This window comes from Phaethon aethereus (genome assembly GCF_964289735.1).
Source record: "Phaethon aethereus genome assembly, chromosome: 7".
Classification (NCBI taxonomy): domain Eukaryota; kingdom Metazoa; phylum Chordata; class Aves; order Phaethontiformes; family Phaethontidae; genus Phaethon; species Phaethon aethereus.
The window spans coordinates 9,297,016-9,312,484 of NC_138583.1; the positions used below are offsets into that span (position 1 = coordinate 9,297,016).

The 15,469-nt window shown below is 39.1% G+C and overlaps 1 protein-coding gene across 1 annotated transcript in view; it reads right to left on the reverse strand.

The window, feature by feature from the left end:
* BICC1 (BicC family RNA binding protein 1) overlaps positions 1-15,469 on the reverse strand; it is a gene marked incomplete at its 3' end in the record, with an annotated part of 112,783 nt that overhangs the window by 27,128 nt on the left and 70,186 nt on the right. Inside the window, exon 4 of the mRNA XM_082002208.1 lies at positions 561-640. Coding sequence (XP_081858334.1) covers positions 561-640 — 80 coding nt within the window. The remainder of the gene's footprint in view (positions 1-560; positions 641-15,469) is intronic.

Below are 15,469 nucleotides of genomic sequence, written 5' to 3' on the forward strand. Positions count from 1 at the left end.
CCAGAAAGTTGGCATACAACTACACAGAAGCCATACGCACTGCCCCAAAAGACTTGCTATTGGATGAAAAGAAAGTCTGATGAACATTTGAGACCCGTGGCCAAAATCTAGATGTTTTAGAAATTCTGGTCTTAATGTTTCAGAGTATAAGAACACAGTGACAGTTAAAAACAGAACGGCATAAATGCTCCTAAAATTGTATTTCAAACAAAAACAAAATTTTAGGTTCACAGCAGTGGCCATATAATCTGTTTGCAGTGAAGCTCTACTTCAGATTTTAAAGTAAAAAACTCAATCCAATGAACAACTACGTATGCTTTTAGCCATATGGCTGGGAATATTACTTCTATATAGTTCAGATCTGGAAAAAGTGCTTTAAGCAAGTATTTTCTTGTTGCATGTTTAAATATATGTGCATACACCAAACCTCAACATCCAGAAGGAATGCTTTGTTTCAGAGTGTCCATAAATACCTTCTGTTTAAATAAGTCCATTTAAAGAGATAAATGTCACCACAAAATTAGGGCTTAAGGTGCCATTCTAATTAAGTTCTTTCTTACTTTTGTGTCCAAGACAGACATGATTTTCTCTTTCGCTTCTTTAACATTTTCCTTTTTTCCAGAGACTTTAATATGGGGATCTATAAAAATAAATAAGGACTTGTAAGAAAAATACAGTAAAGTATCTATCAAAAATATCCTCACTGCTTAAATAAATTTGAATCTATTATTTGTAGTTCATCAATAAACTGTACCGCCAATCTTTGGGATTCAGCTAAAAATCAAATGTATCGTTCCATCCCTCCAGCCCATGGTTAGGATTACCAGATGAGTTTTATTTAATACGACAAGCAACTTAAATAGAAATCAAATGCCAAATGTACACCACAGTATTAAAAACATTGTCCGCACTGCAATTATGTAGCCAAGCCATCATATCTTCTCAAACAAATATTAAGAGGACACCTAATTCGACAGCCTTGCTCAAGCTTAACACAGACATCATCTACAAAAAACCCCTCCAAACTCAAACCCACACTCATCATCACTTTGTATATTTAATTAGTCTCCAGAAATACCCTTTGCAGTTTTAACCTGGCAAGAAAGGTGCCTCCACCAGGAGTTTTCTGATTGAAGTTATCAAATCAAATTTAAATGAAACTTAAATAATAAGTCAAACCTTTGAAGTGTCGAGTATATAAATTAAGATTTGCTACTAAGCTATATAGGCAGGAGGAACACCAGCTGATGGCAGTTTTTGCCCAGGGAGATCTAAAATACTGATTCTACAACACATTCAGTTTACATCATAATTTTCAGATGGTTGTTCTTAAACAGCAGAAGGTGGCGTGCTGAGCTGTCTGGTACAGTTCTGCATCGTGGAATATACACCTGGATGGAAAGTGCAGAACTGACTTTGGAACTAAATCAAGTATCAATTACTCAAAAAAGTGTGAAAATGACACATTAGATAGTTTTGCAGCACCATCTGGTGTCCAGAAGCATAAAGTGCCACAATGCAAAAATTACTGTCAAAACATTAAATATATGTTCAATTAAAACAAACAAAAAATCCCCAACTACCACCCAAATTTCTAAGTATCGGAAACAAGGATATGATTTTGGAGGTGATGCCTGTTTCTCTTTCATCAGTTCTTGAGTCCTCTGCCCTTTTGCAGCGTAACAGTGCTTCTTCTCCTGTGGTGGGCTGAACTGTTCTCAAAAAAAAAAAAATTTCTAAACTTTCTTCTGGCTAATGAATTAATCTAATTCATTATGCTAGACAGATACATACATCTTAGGCTATGTAAAAGTAAATATATTCTCAATGGCAGGAGAAAACATAACCGTAACACAACACATCTGCCTTTCCCATCATCTCAACGATTGAAATCACTTCACTACTAAAGAAATGCCAAATAATACAACTTCAGATTGTAAACCTGTTGTATTCAATTGAAAATTGAAACTGTTTAAGCCATGCCTGGATATTCTTTTCGTTCCAACAACAAAAAACCTCTGCTCTTTACCACTGGGAAGTTCTAAGCACATTCAGCTGGGGATACAGAAATGCTGAAGGAACACAGAATTCACTGCCAAGTTTCATGAAAGTCAAGAAAAATGCAGCACTTCCAGTTCTGAGAAACAGATATATTTCATTTTTAAGAATGGAAAAACTATAGTCACAAAAACATGGTATGCACATAGAATCTACAGAAGCTCAAAAAAATCCGCTGGTTCAGCCTTTTCACAATGGAGCGAAGTTAAAAAAAACCCCAAACAAAAAACCCCAACAAAATAGTCTTAAGGGCAATTTTTCTTTTCTTTTTTAAGTTGACAGTAAGCCATGTGGTTCTAATGTGTTTAAGCTGTGAATGATATTTGAAGTGGATGTCGCAGGCAGAAATTCCCAGAAGCAGATTCTAGCACACTATGTATGCTCCAAGTGCTCTTTAGAGGCAACCAGGAAAAACACAAAACCAGACTACTGACCAAACCCACTCTGGGGTTGATTTTCACATATTTGTAAACATTATATTTTAATACACGTTTGGTCACAAGTATGAAAAATATCTGAAATAAGCCTGGCATCCTATAGTACCGAAGAAGATTACTACCATTCCATAGTACTATTTGTTTAGCCATGGGTGAATATACATTTTAGAATACCTATTTTTTTCCATTTCTCACCTCAGTTGGACTGCTCTTTTTTGTTGATACTGACAGCTTCAGCAAAAAAAATTCTTATTTCTATATTTAACCTTCCTTTGTTTTTTTAGAGGAAAAAAGCTCAATTACTCACTTTAAAAACAAAAGCAAAGAAGAATCCACAAAGCAAAAAAGAATTCACTGACGCCAGTGACAATTCTAAAATATGCTAGGAAATCTTTCAAAATTGGTCTTAAGTACCCTCTCCTTACTTGACTTCTTCTCAATGACGCAGTGGTTGGTAATGGATATGAAGCAACTCGTTTTTAAGTTAAAAGAATTCTTTCTTTGAGACTTGCTCACTCTTTCCTTCAAGGAAACACAATTTAGATGTGACTTCCACACGAAACTTTTGCAGGAGAAGAGTTACTTGCAACTAAGAGTTTGATTTCTTTGAACTGGCTTTGCAGGAGTTGAAAGTACATTGAAGTTATGTATGATCTGCAGGAAAACCAACAGGTAGCCAAATAATACTGAATCAAACAAACAGATCAATTCAGGAATCGATTAAAAAAATCAGAGAATTCTCTATCTAAAATCTAAAAATTTATCATATAATCTGATTTTCTGTGTATTACAGACCCCTAAATTTCTTAAATATACCTCTCCATGGAATCAATTAGCTTGTTTGCATTGTAGTTCCTCTGGAAAAATTGTCTGCTCTAATGGTTTACCAGTTTCATCCTCCCAGATTTGTGCTCGATTTCTGACACTTAGGTTCACTGGTTCTTGTCCTACCTTTCCCTGCACCCCGACATTAAAGAACCCTTAGTGTTCAAGAGTGTCTTCCAGTGAAGGTCCACACCTATTAATCACATCACCTATCATTATACCAACTCTTCTTCCGAGACCAACCCTAAATACTCTCATTTGACCAATCATTAAGAAAAATGAGCTAGAGAAGCTGCCTGTTGTGCTCCTGGCTAAATTATTTATTGTCGAAGTAAAGGACTTTGTTTCTGGTTTTAAACGCTGTACCACAGGCAGATTTACCAGGAGATGATAAAAAGGCAAGTTTCTCCCAAACTTCCTGCGAGCCCAGTACAGGTCAGGCTGCATTTGATCTCAAACAACTGTCTGCGAAAGAGAGAAAACCTGTCACTAGCAGAATCAGCATTTACCTTCAGCTTTCTCGTTGATACGAACTATTTTGTGGAAAAGTCCAAAACTGGATAGCATCTGAAAATTGTTTTCAGGATTTCTACCCGAGTAGAAAAGAAATGACCATGTAAGGTCTCTGTGCATCAATACAAAGGAGTAATTAAAACAGTTGACTTAAGATTTCTAAATGTTTTCTGAAGCTGTTGCCATCAATAATGAGCCAAATACATTAAAAATGGTTCCAGACAATTTATTACTTCTTGGCACCACAAGCTTAGGGTGTTCAGTACTTGCGTATGACAAGTGATGTCTGTTTGCTATTGTATTTACCTTAGACAGGGCTGAACATAAAACTTTTCCCTGCCACCTACTTTCCAGATGCAACTATGGATTCCATGGACTAACAGTTATGTTTTTTTTAATTTAGGAAAAAATTACTACCTTGCCTGAAGTATTTGTTGGATAAAACTCTACATTTTAATATTAAAATACCTACAGACAGTGACTGTAGCAATGCATTCTCAAAGTCCAAAACAAGATAAATGGCACTCTTAAAAATGTGAAGAGGATTGCCAGGCATAAAGGTACAGCAGGTGTGATGTACTTATAGTACCGTCGGTACAGATAAGCATAAAATCACCCTCCAGTCAGTATCTAGACTGACCTGACTGATCTTAACTGGAATGAGACCACCCGTTGAACAAGAACAACCGATTCCCACAGCAATGGCTCTTGCTGAGACCGGGGACATAAAAATGCCATTTTTGTCCAGGTGACAACTGGGTCAGATCACCAAAATGTTATGCCATACTTCACCCCTGAGGAACACTGGTTTTGGTACTTACGCTTACTGAGGGGATCCCATTTCCCCACCCCCTTTTTTTTTTCCCCCTTTAAGCTTTTGGATACAACTGGAAGTATACTTTATATAACACTAGGGTTAGAGCAAAGAACAGATGCCTACCACAGATGATGGAATAAGACACCAAAGCTTTACAAACTATCTGTAAACACAGAACAAAAGCTTAAAAGCATGTCAGACTAATGCTTTGAATACAAGTGTACTGGCAGAAACTAGAAAAGATTTTGACTCATAAGAAACAACATGATTTGTATCTTGCAAAATTTAAAAAAGTCATCGTAAAATAATTTATCTTTTAATAAATTTTGATGGGCAGCATCTTTTTCCCCAAGAAAAGATAAATATAGTTTTAACAGATGCGTGTGTGTGTCTCCCCGCCTTCTCAAGAATGGGGAATATTTACATAAAATAGAAAGCTAAAGTTACACAACAGAAAATGCTGGAAGTTTTTCTCAACAGTCTTCATTTTGCCAGACTCCTGCCTTCAAGTGGTCTTTCACTGCTCCTATCCTCAAATTCCTCACTCCACAGTTTGGCAGAGTTTCCACCTCCTCGGTCTTTGTCCACAGCTACACCAGCAAGCCTTCAGATTTGTTGCTACTATTGTGTGCAACATTTCAATAAACAAAATAAAATTCCTCCAAGCAAAAATACATTTGTGCCAGTGCAAACGCATCTACACTAACTTCCACCAGGCAAGAAGTATTTAAAATCATCAAGACATGTAACTGTGTAGGCCTCTCCTGCAATTCAGACGTTACATTTAGTGTCTGGGCCAGCTCTTCAGACCACAGCTATGCATCTAGCTTGTTTACAGGATGAACAGACTTCACTTAAGTTACACAAATACCACTATTCTAAAAATAGCTAGACAACTGGGCAACACCAGGGCAGATGACAGGCATTCTTAATAAGTAGCTGATTAGGATCTGAATAGCCCGTGAGTATTACTGAACTTGAACCATTCAAAGAAAAACGACGACAAAAGAGACCTACCATTTTTAAGGACATGTTATGAAAATATCTGCCCCAAATTTATTAGCAAAAACACACTAAGCTGTACGAGAAGTTAAAATAAAAAAAAAGAAAGCCAAATGAAGACCTGCAAGTTGCTATGTTCTCAACTGAAAAAGTTATTCACCCTACAAGATGAAACATAGGGCTACAGAATAAGTGAATTAATCAAAAAGGTCAAGTAGGACTTCCTATTAATAGGGAAAAAGGGATAGCTGAATTTAAACAATTTATTTAATGCTTTTAAATAAGTTAGGAAATACTGTGTGTACAGTTGTTAGAGTGGACATTCACTGAGCAAACTAGATGGATTGATGACAGCGGAGACAGACTTGAAATAGGCTCAATCTATTCCCACGGAGAAGAAACATCAAGGCTAAAAGCATGCGGCCAATGCTCATGATTAAGGGCATATGCAAAGTAACTCGACTGAATAAGAAAGGAGATTTGTCACTTGGGCGCTACTTGCTGTTGGCTTATCAGTTTAAAAAGAAAACATTCTCACCCTCTCTCCAGTGCACCTCAGTGCACCCACTTCACCTCCCAGTATCTAAACCACAGAAGAAAAAAGCTACTCGTGTACTAAGGCAGAATGCAATGGGCTATTTCCTACTGCAGACTCCCCGTGCATCCTCAGTCATATCACTCGACAACGCAAGGTTTTTTGGTTTGGGTTTTCCTCTGTAGTTTAAATTAGACTGCAGCAGCACCTCTGAAAAAGATTTCAACCATCTACCTTGGGCGTGATCAGAAGCCTATGCAAAGCATCATAAAACTCAACATGGGCTGCAAGCAATTAATAGTGTCTTCAGAGTAGACGTATCCTGAGGCTCTGGGCATTCTAGGGGATCTGTTTGTTGCGGGCAAACAGCTGATTGCGAAACATCCTCGGGAAGAGCTAGAGCCACTGCCGATACGTGCGCGCACATCTGAAATACTGTCTTCTCAGAACTTCTTGACTCTTAACTTTCCCCCTTGCTGGCATCTAACTCCATCTGTAGAAGAATTTCTGATCTACTTGGAATACGAGGAGGAAGACGAGAAAAAGTAAATATTTCTTGTGCTGCTTCTGCCACCGCTCCGGGGAAAGCAGTTTACATGCAACCCTTCGCTCATTTTACATTTTGGTTGCTGTTATGTAGTCACCTGAGGAGCATTAAATATCAGCGCATTGCTTGTCAATCCTGCACTCTAACAACTGTATGATGATGAAGCCTGCTATCCCCTCTTTACTTCACCATTTACAAAAATACAGTATATACAGATATACATACATGGACACACATAGACATAGATATTCATGAAGCAGAGACTGGGTAAAACACCAACTTCACACACACAAAACCAAAGAAACACTGTGCAACATCTGGTAGAGCAAAGAATCTTGTTCCTCAAGGATTTCACAGTGTAGTTCAAAAGAAAACTTAAAAACCTGTAACAGGCTACTTTAAATAAAATGGCTACTTAAAGTTCATTATCTCTTTGATGTAACCTCACAAATGAAAAAGAAATAAAATGAGGTGCGCTTCTCCATCAAATCATAGCCGGATCCCACATTTGGGTCTCCTAGCAGCCTTGAAACATCCCAGCAGAACAATGAAAATTAATGTTCAGAATGCTCAGAATTAAGTGAACATTAGCCAGAAACATGAGATAAGCTTAAAAAAAAATAGATTACCTGTACAACTTATTATTTTTGGAGAAATAAACTACTGATGACTGGATTTCGGACCCAGTGACAGAGGAAATGAAGTTGAAAAGACTTCTCTTAAAGCATAAGCAAAGAGGTAAGACAAGGAAGAGGTAACAGAATGTACAGCAATTTAAACAGAAAAGTGACCGGATTTGAAGGGAGAAGGGGTAGGCCAAGGTGGAGGAGAAGAAAACCTGAAAAGAAGAAATGAGAATGAATTAATTGTAATCACCGAGAAACTCCATTTCAGTTACATAATTTCAGTTTCTTACCACCATAATTAGCTTAAATCCCTTATTTTACTTTTTCTAAGAAAAGGTCATTAGGGACACTTCATAAATGCATTCAGACACTAAAAGGCACACGCCATGCTTCAATTCTGCTACTTCTTGGACAGTTGTACTTCAGCCTTTGCCTAAGCAGCCACTCGGAGCAAGGCAATCTCTCAGCACGACACAAAGCCTGTTACGCCTTATTTTTTCAGCACGGAACCAAGTAATTCACAGTTCATTACTTAAATGTCTGTGGCCATTGTATCTCAAAGCACAAACACAGAACCACAATGCCTGGGAAAGAAAATAAGAAATACAGGAAGGAAAAAGCTATAGTATTGTAAGATCAACTTAACAGAAGACTTAAAACGACCCACAAGACTCCTATCAAAAATAAAACCACTGTATCTTCACTGCACCCAGACTTACATTCAAGGTTACAATTTTGAGGCACAGGCCGCGAGATAATTTTAGTTTCCTACACACACATTTGCAAAAACGTCATGGTGGCTGTGTTTTACTAAATAAAAAGCATCATGACATCTGACTCATAAGCCTAAATGCACACTTCAAGCTCAACCTTCTTTGCAAATTCTCCCACATCCAAGTCCAGCTATACTTACTTCGCATCTTCATGCTTCTCCATTACTGCCGTGCCTTTTAACGTCTCATTGCTCTGACCGCATTCCGCTCCGTGAGCTGGTTTTACAGAGCCATTGGAAAGCGTTAGTTCTGCGGTTGGGTCAGGTGCACACAGCTCGTCTTCAGCTAAGCCTACTGCACTAGATACACCCGAGTGAACAGGACAAACAGAACTGTCCTCTTGAGAATCAGTATGAAATGAAATGTTATCAAAAGATGGAAGCAGTTGATTCTTGATAGGACATCAGACACTTGGCGACTAAAGCCAAAGACAGCTAAACATAGTATTTTTGGTTACGATTACAAACACTCTATTACTTTCTTTGCTTTAGTATCACCCTTCTATGGAGTGAAACGGATTCTCCCCAGAAAAGTCTCCCTTTCCTGGATTATTGTATTTTTAGAGGTTCTTATTTCAGCTGCGTTGCTGATGAACACGGTGAACGGATTTTCCATTTTGTTTGGGGTTTTTTTGGTTTTGATTTTTTAATTAAAGGAAAAAATGAGAAGTCCAACAAAGAAACATCTGTGGTCTTGAAAGCTAACCGAATAGCAATAGCTACATGAAGTACATGAAAATGATTCTTATTTCAAGTTGCAGCAAGACTAGTTAGGCATTGTGAAAGTATTTGCCTTTCAAAGAGTACTCTAAGCTTCCCACCCCAACCCAAACATAGGGGGTATAAACGCACAGCATCAAGCACTTAATCAGCTGCCCAGTAAAGACCTGAAGTGCAACACACACAGTGAAGAGATCCAACACCCCAGAGAGGAGCGGAGTACCCCAGGGAGGAGATCCCCGTCAAACAGCCTCTACAAGGGCCGGAGACGACAGGCAGGTCCCGATGAGCTACTACTGGAGACAGAGCAGCAAGTGGATCACAAGCTGCAACAGGAGGTCTGTAAGCCAACAGCAGGAACAGTTGCGATCGGGGAATATGAATGGTTATAATATGACCAACTGGCAGATGGTAGAGAGATGTTTCTGGCCACTGCGTTGTCAACAGTAAGATTTGAGCAAACATTGCGAACACCAAGCATAAAAAGCCCCATTAGATGGTTCTACTATTTGCGTTATAGTGAACTATTGTTAAAGACCGAGTTCAGAGCTCTAACTGACCTTTTGTTACTCATCTTGAACACATTATTTACAGTACTGACATTTTCTTTCCTACAGTAAAAACAAGACCTGTGTATTTAGAAAAGCCATTGCCTTATTGCTCATAAATCCTAGTGCAGTGTTGGTACACACAGCACGCAGGGACAGGCACAACGGACTCACAGCAGCACAATACAGGGGTTTTCTTACAGCACTAACAACCCAGTAAAACTCTAGCCTAACAGTCCACAGTCTAACACTGATTTAACAGCTTAGTTGTCTCTCATGAAAGAGAACTCAAGTGCAAGCAGATCATATTCACTGCCTATTTTGTCGTTTCATGTACCAGATACAAATAGCATTGCTTACAGTAGAGAGACACTAAAGAAGAAAAGCCTCCTCAGCTCTTTTTTGAGGCTATAAAGCAGCAGTCATTTTCTTTTTGAGAAGAAAATGCTCCAAGAAAGTTAGATCGTTGTCACATACATTACATTTCTATATCTTGGGTTTTGAATTATTAGATATCAATACGCATTTTAATGTTATGATAATATTAAGTGTATGAAATTGGACTCAAAAATTGCTATGATTGTTATAAACTAGTTTCTGCCATTCCTCAAACAAGATTATTCCCTTTTTTATTTTTTAAAAGCACAAAGTGCACTTTTTTTCCCCCACAGCCAGCATAGCAATGCAATCACTTTTTCCAAGCATCGCTGCTGTGCAGGCTGTAGTCTCCAGGAAAAAAAAAAGGCACACAGGCAGATAGGGGAAGTAGCATTTCTATCTGCCTTCTAAACCCATCTGTGATGCACCTAATCCAGTAAAAAATTAGTCACCTAGTGGAAGTTATTTATGACTACAGAAAATTTTAAGATGCTTTTATACAAACAATTTGTGATGTGAATACTGAATTACACTTTTAATCATACAATAACCTACCATTTCTTGACTTTAGCGTTGTAATATTCATATGGCACTATAACAGTTGTATATCTCCCATTAAAAGGTTATTCTTATTCACAGATATTAAACTATTTTCTCCAGAATGACAGGCAGTTTGCAGCTGATCTGGGAAGCAAACCTTCATCTCCTGCAGATCAGTGACCTGCTTAAAAGCTTCCGCTTTTCTTTTTAGGGAGGGGTTCATAGCAAGTAAACACCACACTGCCCACACTGTTCCCCTGCAAGGGTAATTTCTTTGTGATACACCTTAAAAAAAAAAAAAGCACCACACCTGAAAGATGTCAGGTGCTGCCTCACTGCCTTTTAAATCAGGAAATCATCTCTGAGCAGCTCTCAGATAAATTTCCTCTGCACCTCTTCTGTCCATCTGTGTCTCTCCAGTATTAGACCAATAGCAACACTCACCTCTGGAAAATGAATCGTCTGTTGAGCAGCTGTGATGCTAATTTCAGGAATCATTCTCACAAATTGCTTTTTGCGTGCCCCAAAATTAAATTTAAGGATGGGAATCACAGGGTGGAACACTGTCAGTCACTAGCTTACATGTAAACACAGTATAGAGTGCATTGCAAGGTATCTGCTAATGACTAGCAGTTCCTAAAAATCTAAAAACAAAATGTCAGCTAATTCCAGTTTTTGCTGAAAGATTGTGACAAATTTGTACTCCCAAGTAATTTAATTATAATGATAAGAGTTTGTATTACTACATTCCAGGGCTTGAAATTTCAGTTTTTACTAGAGTTACTGCCAAGCACTCTCACTGGATGTTAAGCCCTTTGATAAATCCCTTCATATTCAACTGTGTTTGTATTTTGGCTCTCCCTTATCTGCCTGAGCATAAGCAAAATGCTGTTCTTTACAGAAAACACAGAAAGCCCTGACCAAAACCAGAAAAGCCCAAAACTCTTACAGGAATGAACTCAATTCAAATCAAATCACTCTTTACTTAAAGTACCATGCCCACCTGCCAGCTCCTTTGCTACGTAGAATTTATTGCCTTAAATCATTCACAAATGTGACCATAAATGTATTGTACCTTTCTCTGAAGCAATACAAATTCACAATTTTACATTTTCATGTAGAACCAGCGTTTGTTGCTGTAGGCACTCACACCCCCTGAGCACAGAAGAATGGACAAGCTAGCCACAAACAAGATAAAATCCTGAAGCAAATGGGAATTTTTTTAAAAGCTCAGTTGTCACCTACTCTGCACGCAAAGAGGGAAGAATTAATTGATCTGGCTGGTTTCTGAAATGGTAGCAATCTGGGGGCTTATATAAATAACTCCAGTAAATGAAGTATTTGCTGCCAGCCGCTGGCACAAGGGATGCTGTGGATTCGTGCGTGTGTAACTCCTCAGATCGAAGAGAATCAACATGAACTCCTGTGGCCAAGTTTCAAATGGCCTGGGACAGCCTCTTCTGTTCGTTTATTTATTGCAGAACAGGGAGGGGTCATCTTATGCATGGGTCAGCTCCTCCAGAAACATAAGAAATAAACGAACTTGTGACCTAAACACACGGTTCTTTAATTTTTAAAGCACAACAATTATAGGATTTGGGGATTTTTTTTCTTCAGAATATGAGAAACAGTATGCACTGACAGTTTCTCATTTACAGAGAAAGTTAACAAAAAGCAGATGTAGCTCATAATACAGCAACTGCAACACATGCTGTAATTAATCTGGCATTCCAAACAATAAACACAATGTCAGCAAGAGACTTGCTTTAAATCTTTAAGTCAATACAGTATTGATTGCCTTAGCAACACGTTACAGAAAATACTTACCATCCTCAAAGCTGTGTTACAATTAGCAATAGTTAAACTCCAACAGGTAGTCTGTAGGTCAATTCGGAAGCTCGGCAGTGAATGAGTACCTAAGGTGAATACTTTTCCTCGATATATTCACAAGCCAAACATCGTAAACACCGAAAACAGCAGAATTTTTCCAGTTTTATATCTCAGCCTGAGGAAAGCAGCCACTCAAGAAAGAGAGACTGGATATTTTGTGCATGTGCATGTACTTCAGACTGCAAAATATGCAAATATTATCAAAAGATTAATATCAAATATTCTATAATTGGCAAATTAGAGAAAATTTAGACTAGGAGATAGTGAGGTATAGGAGGTTTGGGCCTTCAGGTAGACAATATGTCCCTGTACAAAAATGGTGGCAGTGGTGTTTCACCTGAGATGCTGAGAAACTCAGAAAAAGCAGTCGTTGTTTCAAGTTCTACATTCACAGCTTAAAGTAAAAAAATTCACAGTGTTAGTTTTCTAGTGATGGTTTCTCTATATAAAAAAAAGAAAATTACAGCCCCTTTCCAGCATCTCCTACAAATCTGTCATGTCCCATCTATTTAAACCAGGAGAACAGAGCAACAGCTGTGGACAAACAACATAAGACAGCTGAAAATTGTCCCCACAGTTTAGCTATCTAAATATTTGTAGGAGAAGACAAATTTTCCATTAAATATAGGAAAGCTAAAGTTAAATTCTAGCTCACAAGTATAGTAAAAACAAGTAAAAATTGGTAAGTTAATCAATAATAAGTTTATGCCATATTCAAAAAGTTGCCTTCAACTGATTTTACTCTGACAAATTTTAACCAGAATTAAACAAAGAATTTCTGCAAATACTTGTTTTTGTTCACTGCTACTACCAGGCATAAGAGTCACTCCAAAAGTTACCTGCAAACATGAGACTTCCAAAACAAAGATGCTGCTTGAGAGAAACTAAATATATGACCTAGCACTCCCCATATGCTACCGTACCAGTTTAACTCCTGAATGTCAGTGCTGGGCATCAGATTATATCAATATTTTAATTAGCGGTTATGGCTTGTCACCATCTAGATCAACTTTAGTCTGCCCGTACCAAAAAAAAAAAAAAAAAAAAAAGACAAAGCTGTGTCATTTGGGTGATAAAGCCAGTGGCAACTAAAGGAGGTCAGCAAGCAAGGGGAAACAAGTTCCTTTTAACAGCAGGAAGTAGAGATCTGCAACATTTTCAGAACGGAACTCTTCAGTGGCACAAATACAAACCCTTTGCCTCCTAGCAGTCCCAATTTACTCATCCAACCCTCTCTCTTCCGGAGAGGCACGACGGCTTTACAAGGCAAACTCGCCACCCTCTCGCAGCGACCTCGGCGCGGCTCTGAGCGGCGCCCGCCCCGCAGCCGCCTCTCCCCTGCTTTAGCCGGGCGGGCAGCGCGGCCGTGCGGCGCTGCCCTGCGCCCCTCGGGGCCGCCCACGCTGGCCCCGCACTGACGGCAGCGACCGGCCGCGGGAGGCGCGGCTGCGCCGCCGCAGGTAAAGCGGCCGTGGCTCAGGGGGCACGGCAAACCTGGGTCCCCGCCACCCGCTACCGGCACCGGCTGGGACGGCACAAGATTCACCACGTGAATACCCAGGCACTGCTAATGGCAGAGTACGGGTTGTGAAATAATACAGCTACGCGTGGTTGGGGGCCGTGGCAGGAACCTGGGGAGGGGGAAGCCAAAATATTCTTCAGAGTCTCACCCACGAGGAATGCCCCCCGCCCCCAGCACCGACTCTCACCCCAGCTCGGCGCTCACATCTTTTCCCCGCCAGCAGACGAGAACAGAACAGCAAAGGACAGCGCTTGCAGATACCGATTTAGGAACCTAAATTTAGGCACTCAAATATAAGTTACCAGGCATTCATTTTCAGCTGCTGCTGAAGTCAGCTATGACTGTGGTTCAAGTTTTATTTACTAAAATGTCAAAAGAGGAAGCAGCAAAAATATGCTTACTCTCTTCTTGACGATTTCTTCCTTTAGGCTGATACGCTATTTACGCCGCTAAGTAGTATTTTTCAATATAATGAGTCAGCTGATTAAAAGCTTAATTCATTTTGTCATAAGCGCATAGACTTTATGATCTCTTTTGTCCCGCATTTTACCCATAATCCATGCTACAACCAGCTTCTCTATAGTAATTCTTTTTGGTTTATTTTTCTTCTAGCCCTCTCACTTTGGAATGAACCCCACCTTTACTTACAGAATCCAAACGTCTGCTCCCCTCCCTAGTGCACAGATGTGCACTGTTACGTATGGATTCCTTCTTGCAGTGTCCTTCAGTAAGCATCTAAATCGGGATCAGTTTCTTATTACAGGTGGTCATTTAAGCCACCTTCGTGGCAGAATCTAGTATACTAGGGCACCAGTGATAGTTATTTAATTTGTCCTGAGAAATCTCCACTAGTAGGGACCCTGAAGCCTATGCAATTTATTACAATAATTAGCTACCCTTGTCCTCCATAAATCCAGCAGAAATCTCCAACAGAAATGTTTGCTTTTAATCCTGTCCTGATAACAATCACCTTTTACCTATTCCTACATAACTTTTTTTTTTTCATTTTATATGCAACATTACATCTTTTTTAAACTCTTTCCAATTCTCGTTTTCAAATAATCTCCTTTGCTTTCACCTAGATTTTATTCAAATTGCCCAAACTCTGAAAGTCAGCACTGGTAACTGGTATGATTTCACAGGTGAAACTTCAGCAATACTAAGTCACACAAAATATTTATTTTATTTACAAACAGTGAGCCTGAATATACATCCCCGTTTGCTTTATTCTGGGATACAGGATCACGCTCCAGTGCCTGTTTAATCTGTGGTACACAATGACCTTTAAAGACCTTTCTTCAATACTGTGCACCTGACTTTTCTTCTCTAAGCAGCTTGTGTTGAATCATCACTGAGTTGTTACTAATTTTGTATAATTTCTCCAATTTGAGTGTGGATTATGTTCTCTCTCAACTTGATACCACTTGCAAGTTTTACAAATACATGCTACCCCATCAATTAATAATCAATCAAAACACCACCCAGTATGGGACAGTACATCAGAATATCTAACAGAAGGAAAGATGCTACATTTCAGTCATTTTAAGGAGGGGAGGTCACCAGACCTCCTTAGGTTTCAGGCAAATTTCCTGCAAGCAGAAAAGAAAACAAATACTGCACCCAGTCAGTCACGTTCAGTCTTCCCCCTGACCCCACAGAAGCGCACGCTCATTCTGAAAGCTCGGATTTCTTTGAAGTGACCAACCGTATATCTATAAGCAAGTCAATTCATGTTTGTA